This window comes from Bubalus bubalis, chromosome 7, assembly GCF_019923935.1.
Source record: "Bubalus bubalis isolate 160015118507 breed Murrah chromosome 7, NDDB_SH_1, whole genome shotgun sequence".
NCBI lineage: Eukaryota > Metazoa > Chordata > Mammalia > Artiodactyla > Bovidae > Bubalus > Bubalus bubalis.
This window is the reverse complement of record NC_059163.1, coordinates 53,997,246-54,009,350: the sequence shown is the minus strand read 5'-3', so window position 1 is coordinate 54,009,350 and position 12,105 is coordinate 53,997,246. Positions and strand designations below refer to the sequence as shown.

The 12,105-nt window shown below is 33.2% G+C and overlaps 2 protein-coding genes across 13 annotated transcripts in view; one reads left to right on the top strand and one right to left on the bottom strand.

Annotated features, from left to right (window-relative positions):
• GUF1 (GTP binding elongation factor GUF1) overlaps positions 1-12,105 on the top strand; it is a 61,053-nt gene that overhangs the window by 24,786 nt on the left and 24,162 nt on the right. For 6 of the 10 annotated variants that reach the window (XM_006078742.4, XM_044945919.2, XM_044945918.2 and 3 more), the window contains 3 exons: positions 935-1,054; positions 2,610-2,646; positions 3,444-4,114. In XM_006078742.4, the coding sequence (XP_006078804.4) occupies positions 935-1,054; positions 2,610-2,646; positions 3,444-3,581 (295 nt within the window). In that variant the 3' untranslated portion in view covers positions 3,582-4,114. Of the gene's footprint in view, positions 1-934; positions 1,055-2,609; positions 2,647-3,443; positions 4,115-12,105 lie in introns of those variants that run through there. The other 4 variants (XM_044945917.2, XM_044945915.2, XR_006552268.2 and 1 more) reach the window with 2 other exon arrangements.
• The window catches only part of GNPDA2 (glucosamine-6-phosphate deaminase 2), a 30,326-nt gene continuing 23,887 nt past the window's right edge, over positions 5,667-12,105 (bottom strand). For all 3 annotated transcript variants that reach the window (XM_006078743.4, XM_044945920.2, XM_025290104.3), the window contains exon 7: positions 5,667-7,373. In XM_006078743.4, the coding sequence (XP_006078805.2) occupies positions 7,312-7,373 (62 nt within the window). In that variant the 3' untranslated portion in view covers positions 5,667-7,311. The remainder of the gene's footprint in view (positions 7,374-12,105) is intronic.

Below are 12,105 nucleotides of genomic sequence, written 5' to 3'. Positions count from 1 at the left end.
ATTGGTTGCTCATTTTTATTTGACAGCTACATTTTGAAAATTAAAAGGTATAATTAATTTCCATGTACTAGTTTTTCCTCCTTTTTCCATGCTTCTCTTACCAAACTGTTGACAAGAGAATAGAATTAAAATAGCCAAAAAGGATAGTGTCATGGAAAGAAATGTTGCCTTTACCATATAAAACAAAGTAAATGCTTTCTAAACTATGGTAGACTTAGAATTGAGAAATAAAAGTTTTTTTTTTTAATTTCCATTTCAAGAAATAGTGGTTGGGTAAAATAAATTATGGAACACCCATATAATAACCTATTATTTTAAGCCATTAAAAGTATAATTGTAGAGCAATATTTAATGGTGTAAAAATGTCTATTAAATAAAAAGGTAGAATATATCACAAACACTGATCCAAACTGTGAAAAATATAAATATGTATTCAGAAAAATAACTATAGGTATGGATATATGTTTAAAAAATATTCAAGAATGTTTAACAGTGGTATTCTGTGGGTGAGGGAAGGGCATTAAGAATGGTTTTTATTCTCTGTGTTTTTCCAGATTTTCTGTAAGAGATCATGTTATTTTTGCTGTCAGAGGTCACATATGATTCAGAGATTAAGTGGTGTTTATTAAAGAATCCACCTGCCAATGCAGGAGATGTAGGTTCAATCCCTGGGTCGGGAAGATCCCCTGGAGAAGGAAATGGGAACCCACTCACTCCAGTATTCTTGCCTGGGAAGTTCCATGGACAGAGGAGCCTGGTGGGCTACAGTTCATGGGATCACAGAGTTGGACACAATTTAGCTATTAAAAAACAACAACATGATAAACAAGTTCTATTTGTACCTCCTTAGTAACCTTTACATTGAATATGCATATTAACTATAAAACTACTTTTATTTAGAATATATGAATAGCTGCATTTTTTTCTGTCTCAGAGACAAAGCATACTCTATTGGCAAAGCCATATGTGAACGTCTCAAGGATTCTCTTCCTAGGCAGCTGTTTGAGATAGCAATTCAAGCTGCCCTTGGAAGTAAAATCATTGCAAGAGAAACGTGAGTTGAAATTCATTTTTGTTCCTTGGTTGGTTTTAGCAATGATATACATAAAAAATGAAAGAATATTAAAAAATTTAACATTGCCCTAAACTTTATTCCTACTTATAGAAATGTTAATCTCTTAATTCCACTAATTTAAGTGATGACTGTTACTTTGAATTACTTATATGACACTTTTGGGTGATAATTATTTACAGTTATTACTCTAATGTATATGGTTTAAGGAATTTTATTTCCACTCATTCAGTGACCCCACTCAATTTTCTGGTGAAGGAATTTCTGTAAAGTTTTATGGTTTGTTTTATGTCTTCAAGTAGATTATAAACCAATAGGAACTGGAATTAAAAATTAGGTTTTAGAGATATTCTTCCAAAAGAGAAAACTGAATTGATTTTTACTTGAAGCATTTAATATCACTTCCTTAGAGCTAGTCAGTGCATAGAGGGAAGGGAGGAAAGCTGATACCATGTTAGGCTTCAGGGGTTTGCAGCAGTCTTTGGGTGAGTTGTGTGCAGGTATTTGCAATGAATTTCATTTCCTAATACTATTTTGTGTTAGTTATTTTGTGTTTCCTAAGTACTCAGATTAGGCAGAGTGGAGTTTATAATCAGGGAACTTCCAGGAAAATGCCATTTAAAATAGCAAATAATCATTCAAACATAAGTGTGCTGAGGTAGAAAAAACCTTAAAGAAAAATACTTTTATATCTTCATTTGGAATACAAAAAAAGTGGAGTTATTTTCAAAGTTTTGATCCTCCATATTTCTCAGATACATTATGGAAATAGATTAGTATAGCTGCTTGAATGGCTGTATTAAAATTATTTCATTTCCCTTGAAATGGGTTTTATAAAATATATTGTTCTTCATATTCCTAGTCACTCTTGACCCACATTTGATAGTCAGTGGTGAGATAATTGGAGAAGGCAATGGCACCCCACTCCAGTACTCTTGCCTAGACAATCCCATGGATGGAGGAGCCTGGTAGGCTGCAGTCCATGGGGTCGCTAGGAGTTGGACATGACTGAGCGATTTCACTTTCACTTTCATGCATTGGAGAATGAAATGGCAACCCACTCCAGTGTTCTTGCCTGGAGAATCCCAGGGACTGGGGAGCCTGGTGGGCTGCCGTCTATGGGGTCGCACAGAGTCAGACATGACTGAAGCGACTTAGCGGCAGCAGCAGCAGTGAGATAATAACCATTTTAGTATTTCTGAAAGTAGTAGTATTTTTAAATTGAACTAGAAATGCCCTTATATAAATTTTCATCATCAAGGTCACACCAGTCTTTATTTTGGCCTCTTTGAGACTATCCACAAACCTCTTTTTTTAATTCTTAATAAAATCTGTGTTGATTTTCATTTTGAATTGTCTATTTTATTCCAAATACATGAAATACAAGAGCATGTAAGCTATCTAATGATTTTCTTTTGGCAATTTTACATAAGTATGACCTGATCTTACTATCTTTAGTAAAGGGGGGATTGTTTTTGAAAATAAGTACTTTTAAATAGTATAATTGTGTACTTAAGGAAAATTTTCTCTTTTACAGTGTGAAAGCCTATAGGAAAAATGTTTTGGCAAAATGTGTATGTATCTACGTGTGTTCTTTATCTATTTTGTAAGTTTAAAATTAGAGAGGGTATAAATACCTTGGGTTTCCACTGTTGGTTTTTGTAGTACTTTTTATCCCATCTCTGTTTTCTTTTTAAACAGGTAAATGTCAGCTTGACTTTAATGATTGCATATTCATTTTGCTCACATTCTTTAAGTATTTTCCTATCTTATTTTTAAAAATTTCCTTATGTGCAACTACCTAAGAATGTTTTCATAACAGTTATGATCAGGATAATGTTTTGATTTTTAAGGAAGAATCTGAAGACAATGCCTGTCTTATAATGGGAGTTAAAATTGAAATCCACCTCTCCTACATTAATTTGCGAAGTTTGCTGTTTCTTCGGTTAAAAAAGATTCTTAACTCAGTTATTTTGAGAACTAAATGATAAATGCTTTTTCTAAATCTTTAACATTGGACTGACACATTTAAGCCTATGCAAGTTTCTGTATTAGACTACAGCTATATAATCCAAAATTTCAAGGCCTTGAATCAGTAGGGAGATTGATAGCTTTTCTTGACTTGCATAATCTAGTATTGGGGTTCCTTGAGAATCTTCATCTCCTTCAAAAACAAATAAAGCACTTATCATTCTTTGAGAAGATACTAATAGTAAATTTAGGATCTGCTAGGAAGGGTCTTAGAGGTAACTTTCCAAGTGTCTAATGGATAATAACTATAAAGTTGTAATTGTATTGATATCTCTAATTAATTGTAGGGTTATTTTTCTATGGAGTGATTTGGACTTCAGTTTCTTAAAATGTTTTTCAGTATGGTGGTGATATTACCCGAAAAATGAAGCTTTTGAAGAGACAAGCAGAAGGAAAGAAAAAACTCAGGAAAGTTGGCAATGTTGAAGTTCCAAAAGATGCTTTTATAAAAGTTCTGAAAACACAATCTGATAAATAATTCGTGGGAAAATATAAGGAATTTTCATAAATTAAAAATTGTGTATCTTTTAATTTTCCTTAGTAATTATAACATGTTGAACACAACAGAAGGAAAATTATAAAATTTGCTTGTTACCTTCAAAGTTTTCAATTTTAAATAACCTCTTGGCTTTTCTTTGAAAGACAGTAATGGGTGGATAAGAACTTAGATTCTGAAACCATATTGCATGGTTTCACATTTCTGTTCTTACCACTCACTAGGCAAGGTGACCTTGACCAACTTACCCTTTCTTCATTTACTCTTCAGTAAAATCAGAATTATACTATTACTTCATAGGCTGTGAGTATTAAATAATATGTTTAAAATGTTCAGAAGACTACATGACACATAGTCAATGTTAAGTGATTCTTACTAGTTTTCAAACATGTTCTTTACACTAAAAGGGCTCGTACTTAAAGATTTGATCTCGTTCCAATCCCACAATAAGCTTGTTAGATGGATATATTTAGATGATATATATGAATCTGTTATTAAAGTCAAGTAACATAGTATTTAGACCTGTGATCTAGTTTTTCATAAAATTTTTACAAATGTTATTTGGAAACCAGATAGTTTACATATATATTAAAATAAGGATATGAGCTGCCTTATTCTGAGAATTAAAATGCATTTATATAAAGGGATAGATGTTTGATATTAATAGCAACTGTCATTAATGACAGTCTAATAATTATTGTCTAGATTTCATAATTGAAACTAATTGAGACTGACTGAAGCTTTAAATAACTTAGTTAAGGTCACAGTCAGTAAATGGCTGTCTTACTTCAAAGCATGTCTTCTTAGTAAATAAACAAGAGGGCATACTGTATTATAGTAAGATAATTTAGCCATTGATTTTTGTCCTTTACTTTGAATGAATTGAATAAGGATAAGACTGTCAGTGATAAATTTTATACAAGGTTGTTATGAGATAATTATAAATTCAGATAGTGGCAACTTAGTTAAAATTGTGAATAGAGGTTAAGTTAACATGTGGCTTAGTCCTAGTTACATAAATTAGTCAACCATCTTCTTCTAGCTCTGGTAGATCAGATGGATTATGAGATCTCATGACAGTATTATTTTAATATAATTTCTGAGATGTTCTGTCATACCATTATGGCCGGGGGAAAGTTAGAAGTTGGTACCTGGCACATAGTATGTACTGTGTGTCTGCTATTTAACTTGTATGCTTACTGTACAAGACCTTGATGCTGGGAAAGACAGGCTGACATGGCTTCATGGCATCATCAACTCAATGGACATGAGTTTGAGCAAACTCTGGGAGATAATAAAGGACAGGGAAGCCTGGCGTGCTGCAGTCCATGGTGTCGCAGAGTTGGACACAACTGAGCAACTGAACAACATAAGTATTTGTACAGCTTGATACTTTTTCTTTTCCCTTTAACCTCTGACTTTTTAGCAAACAGTTTTAGTAGTAGTACAAAAAGTATTTTTCAGATTTTTTTTTTTTTAGCATACTCTTCTCTCCCCAGCCACTTTAATGAAACATGATTTAGAGTTGTGTATTCCCCCAGAGTAGCAGTCCCCAACCTTTTCGGCACCGGGGACAGGTTTCCTGGAAGATTTTTCCACTGCTAGGGGGTGACTTGTGGATGATTCAAGCGCATTACATTTTTAATAAAATTTTATTTTTATTTATTTATTTTTTTTGGCTGTGTTGGGTCTTTGTTGCTGCATGGGCTTTTCTCTAGTTGCAGTGTGCAGGCCTCTCATTTCAGTGGCTTCTCTTGTTCTAGTATGCAGACTCCAGGGGTTCAGTAGTTGTGGTTCCTGGGCTCTAGACTGTAGGCTCAATAGTTGTGGCACCTGGGCTCTGCAGCATGTTGATCTTCCTAGATCAGGGACTGTATCTGTCTCTTCTGCACTGGCAGGCAGACTCTACCACTGAGCCACCAGGGAAGCCCTCATTTATTGTGTACTATTATTACATCAGCTCTACCTCAGATCATCAGGCATTAGATCTCAGAAGTTGGGGACACTGCCCCAGAAGACCTTAATTACTAAGATTTTTCTGTACATCAAAATATCATAAACCGTTAGTATTATAATAGACACCATTTATTGAGTTTAGCATGTTGACAGCCACTGTGCTGAGCTCTATAGACATTCCCTAATTCAATCTACACAACAATGGAGGTACAGGCAATATTACCCTATTTCATAGGGGAAGAAGCTCAGACTTATGTATTCCCCAGCAACATCAAAACAGTGGTTTCTTTCTTCAGACCACAATGCTTAGCTACCGTGCTTTATTGCCTCTTGTGGAAATATCTTCAGTAGACTTAATTACCAGGTATGGGACTGGGAGATACTACTGATTTCACCAATTATTCAAAACGATTTACAATACTCAAGTCTATTAAAATTTCATTATCTAGAATTAAAGCAGCATATTTTATCCTAACAGTCCTATTTATTTTTATTTTTTAATTTTCTATTTAAATATTTTTAAGACTATATTTCAATCACATAGGCGATTAAGCAGGTATATAAGTGATGCTTCTACTAGGTAGACTTATAAAAAGCAAAATATGAAGAGTGAAAAGGAAGTATTTTTTACTCCCTAAGAAGCAGAATTAAGAAGCTGTATAGGCAGAGGCATTGTCTCTTAAATCTAATTGCATGATGACAACAAATAAAAAGTATTAATAAATGCAATCTCATAGCTACTATTAATTGTTAGAATATTTCAGATGCATGTGTTCAATTTTACTTCTGGAAATAAAATTTAGATAACTTAATATTTGTTTATTACAAGCTTTATTTGAGTTATAGAAAACAATATACTTTTATTTGTAATTTAATGATGCAAATTGTTACGCAATCTAAAATAGTTTACAGTAATTCCTTTTATATTTCATCATATCCTTTTATACAGTATATATATGTAAGGAATAAAGCTAATCGTTTAATAGGTTTAATAATTTTTCTTAAAAAAAATTTCCTTCAGTGTGTTTCTAGGTATAAAGCTCATAATTGCCAAAATACATATATTAAGTGCATGAACCCAAGTCATTAAATAAAACTAAGGTCACATTTGTAAAAAGAGAAAAAAAAGTGCTAAAGACGATGGTGCACAAAAAACATGCACTTAATACATACGTTCCAAAAGGACATAAAATGTAGTTTTAGGCACTGCCATCTCTTCAAATTTTCTGTACCAACAATATCTAATAGGACTTTTGATGTCCAGATGCTACTGTAGAAAGATGACCAAGGCAACCACGTGCAGAAAGCTTGTGTGTAATGCAGAGAAAATAAAGACAGCATTCGGAAGTAAAGGCTTGCAATGATAGTTGCATGATACCTGAAAGGCTTGGAGTGTCCTGTTATTAAAAAGTTACAGTCTAATAATGCCACTGGAGTCATATGAATGATACTTGATGTACAGAAGTCACCTTTAAAATGATTTACAATTTGTAAATAGGCAGACATTTCTGTGGTGTTACATTGACAATGTGGCTTCTGTAACAAGTAGCTGATCAACCATGAGAGCCAATTATTTCTCCTAAACCCTAGTATAAAATGGACACATTTTAAATATGGAATGTTTAACATAGATATTAGACTTCAAAAATGACAATATTCAAAAATCCCCCAAGTTTTAATCATATTGCATAGCTGAAAATTCATATATGTATAAAAGTGTTCTGTTCATTCAAGCAGAATTTTGATCCAATCTCCTTCAATTTCCTTCTTTCATACTGTACAGTGGATCCACAAGTTTATTGTGCACATGCATTAAACCTTAAAGAAAAAAAGCACATTTCTAGTTTTATTTCTAATTTGAACTGTATCTCATTTACTTTAGAAAAAGAAAGACTTAATAAAATACAACGTATATTAGCTACCACCTAATACAAAATAGTTGTATTGGAAATATGCAAACAAAAATGTTTCAGACTGTTTAGTTTTCCCTTCTCCAGAGGATCTTCTTGACCCAGTCATCAAACCTGGGTCTCCCATATTGTAGGCAGATTCTTTACCGTCTGAGACACCAGGGAAGCCCCCAGTACAAAATGGTTGTATTTATTGGAAAGATGCAAATAGAAATGTTTTGGAATGTTTAAACTACCTAGCAAGTATCAATTTATGGTTATGAAGTCGTAGATCTAGAATGGGGTACAGGTTCTTTGTAAGTAACCAAAAGTAAGAGCAGTTTTGGCTTTAGAATTTCAGTATGACAAAATAAAAGATTTGAATACTAATTACATCTAAAGTATATTAAGTTTGACTCTCTGAGAAGCTTAGAGTCAAACTCTAGTCACACTCTATTGAGGAGCTCAGAACTGTTGTTACGTTAGTTCTCCAACGTATTACCCTATTCACTCATATGGCAAATTATTTTTCACTTTTTTACATGAGTGTTTACAATAGGGGTTGATGACAAGTCACTCAGACAAATTTACTAAAACAATGTAGAAGATAACCTACATTAAATATTAATTTCCAAGTAAATTTAAATTTCATCTTATAATTGGCATGCTTGTAAACTCTCCTTAATTATTAAAGCTTCTTGGGGAAATCTTCCAGTTACTCATGTCTTTGGAGAAATAAATGGTCCCAATTAATCAACTAAAGATTTTATTTGGAGGTCAGAGAAATCAGTTAAATTTACCACGCTGTTAAGAACATGTAGACTGGGAAAAGGGACTAATGTGGTTTTCTTAAGAAATGGAATTACTAGATTGAGGACACAGGGTACTTGCTAGTAAGGAAGTATTCTTTATCAAAAGACTGCAGAATCACTCTAAAATTCAAACTGTGAAGACCCATTTTTAAGAGCTAAGTAAAGGGACATGTAAAGAACACTAAAGTCCTACTACATGTAGTAGGAGAAAAACCAGGAGTGGAACAGTCCTGAGAGAAATATTCACTAGTGCAGTTGAAAGAATGTTAATTACTCAACAGCTTACTTCAGTGTCTCATGAGCACCTCAAACTTGTTGACAAAGTCCAGATCCATTTTCCCCTTCTATACCATTTCTTTAAAAATATTAGTATATGGTATCATCTATCCTTTGCTGAGCTGCTAACACCAGACAACTGAAATTCACTGGTGATGTTTTTTCTTTTAAACTCAGGAGCAAGACTGGTTGACATTCCTTTCAAAATACATTGCAAATACAAATACAAATACAAAATACATTGCAAAGTAGCTATATTTCTTCATCTCCATAGCTAGTTGAAGCCACTTTCCTCTCTAATCTTACTACCAGCTCAACACCTATTTGCTAATTTTCCCTTGTCTAATTAAAGGAAAAAAAAAAAAGAAACTAGATTATACCATTCCCCTACTTAAAATTCTCTTATTGCTATGGTTACTTAGAAAATAATTTAGATTTTAATCTATTGTCTTTGTTTATCATTCTGATCTCATGTCCTTCCACTTTCCCCCTTTTATGTCACACTCAACCCTGCTCTGTTGCTATTACCTCAGAAAGGCTAAGCTTGGTCACAGTGCCCGGTCTTTATACTTGCTGTCTCATTTAGCTGGGAATGCTCTTCTCCCTGAGCAAAGCATGATTTTTCTCCTGTAGGCTTACTGGGTCTCAGCCTAAATGTCACCTTATAATGAACTACTATTTCACTTTCTTTAGAACAATTTGCACTCTCAGAAAATAAACAGGTTCAGGACCTTAAATTTACTGCTCTAAATTCTGGGTCTATAAAGATCATGATACACAGTGGAAGCTCAGTAAACATTTACTTTAAAAAATCTGTGAAGGTTCAGTGAGATGGCTTCTGGGAAGCTTTTTTTTTTTTATATAAACAAAATGAATTTAGAATATATATTGTTAAAAAGGAGAAAGGGAGAGAGTGGAGGCCAAGATTCTGTAACTCAAGGTCCTTAAGACTGAAAAGTATCAAGAGCAGTGGCAGAATGGCTAGACATGGAAGGATGCTTAATCATTAACGATAAATTTAGAATCTTGGAGGTAAGACTGGAGGGACTGAAGTTAAAGTGTTCCACGCAGCTGGAGAGAGAGAAGGGTCAGAAGGTTAAAGTGAGTAATGGGAACAGTTGGAAGACAGCAAAGCAAGGAGCACAATTAACCCAAGAAATGAAAGAATTATGTATAAAAAGAACTAAACTAAGCATAAAGGCACTTGATAGGTTCTGCCACCACCTCAGGAATATGACAGCTATTTAGCTATCTGGCCTTATATATAAAATGAAGTAACCTCTGCTCAAAAGTTCAAAATAGGAAGCAAGGTACTTAGCATAGCGCATAAAAGGCCTATAATGATGTTTGGTTTCTATGTCTTAGATAATGTAATCTCTAATACTTGAATATAGTTTCTATAGTGACAGTTCCGTAAGTTATTTAGCCTTCCCTTCCATGCTTACCAGTGCTTTGAAGATAAAAAAGCCTATGATAAAATCCATGAGAATGTGGACAAACCAACAAATACTTCATTCATTCAACTGTTTCATGCAAACTATCTCTGAAGCTAGATTTTAAATTACTTATTTACTGGCATGTGTTATTTGCTCAAAAAATGTTAATACATAAGAATATTTTTCTCAGGGCTAGTAACTCCTCTCCTCCAATATTCTTTTGAAAGGCCACTGACATGTGAGACCTCATTTGCCTTTTCACTAAATTTTTAAAGTATAAGTGAGCCCCATTTTAGCTTGTACTTTCAAAACAATATACTTTGTTTTCTATTCTATTAAGAGGAACTTTCTCTGCTACTGTGTTAGTTCATCCTTGCACCTGTGCTGTTGATTATGCCATTTTCTTGAAAACTAAATGCTAGGCATCTTCAACAGCTCTCAGTCCCATCAGCTCAATTAAAGTTTTCTTCAAGTACTATAAAAATATAAAAATCTCCTCCTTAATGTACCTTGGATTTCACAGTGATTTACATAATTTAGGTCTTAAACTCAAGTGGTATCAGTGTCACGTGTTTATCCATCTACCTGCCCAACTTCCTAGAATTTACCAAGTGTCTCCAATGTACTAGGTATCCTTTGAGATGCTGAACTAATGCAGTGAACCAAAACTAAAGTCCCTACCTTTATGGCACTACATTTTATTGATATTTTCTCAAATCACTTAATGAGCCAGTTTTTATGAAGAATGCCAACTACCTTCAGGCAGGGAACCTTATACTTCTTTTGAGTAATACCACAGGAGACAATATTTTTGAAGGCACTGTAACTCATGTTTCCTGGCTGATGACATTAACTGGAAAATAAAATTTACATTTCCTAAAAATGAACATTAAAGGGTAATTTTTTATACTGCAAAAGTTATCTGCTCATGAAAAAAATTTACCAGATAATTATGACTAAATAGAACCAATCTTATTTAAAACAAGATTTAACTGAAAAGTTTACAAACAGTATGTAAAAAGCAGCAAAGTGGAGACTGGAGAGACCTGAGAGGAGACAACAGAGACAATGGTAATCTCAACCATGTAGTTTAGAAGATACATGTCTTCTAGAGTATCAGCTCTTAGAGGATCATCCTACTTGATATAATTCACCTACCATTTGCTTAAAGCTTTGACCATGGTAAGAATACATCAGAGCTTAAAAATGCACAATTTAAAACATCAGGATAAACATTACAAAGCCAAGTCATTCATAGTTTTTTTTTTTTAAACTAAACACTAAGATAAAGCAACTTGTACATAAGATGACTTGTACATTAGATAAAGCAACTTCCTATACAAGAATGTGATAAAAACAAATAATTGCCACTTAAATCATAAATAGAAATAAGTAAATTCTAATGAGAGAATGATGAAAATGTATAGACTTCTGACATGTTGCCTGAAGAAGAAAAGCTAAATATAGATTTTATGGTTTGGTTCAATCTGAACTCATTCAAGATCTATCAAGCTATTGGAGTAGGGCTTAAAAAGGATAAAACAAAACAAAATGTTCACCATGATGATAGTGTCTTGAAAATATATTACTTCAAGGACATAACACATAGGTTTTATTTAAAAAAAAAAAAACTGGAATAAAATTATTAAAATGCTTTCCTGTGATCTATATCTTTCAAAAGATATACTGAAATAAATTTCCATTTGCTAATGAATTTTATTGTTTTAGATGTAGTTAAGATTTCTTTAGGAGCTAATAATTAGAACCCTTTAAGATTCCTATTGATACCTTTAAAGGGATGGTAGAAGAACAGTGGTATGAATGGTATTTGAAGAATTAAAGATAACTATGCGATTCATTTCCTTCAGTATATCTAGCAATAATCTAATAATGAGGACATGACAAATATATAAAATTACATTTATAATGTATAGATTTATGAAGTCAACCATTCTACCTTGTATCAAAATTCCTTACTGTAAAATGAGGTCTATATATAGCCCAGAACAATATCTCAAATCTATTTTTCTCCATATTGAAGGAGGCATCCTGACAGAGGCTGATGTCCTCAATCTCTTCAGAAATATGTTCAGCTTCATAATTTGTAAGTGACTTAACATCCCTACTAAGCCTGTTA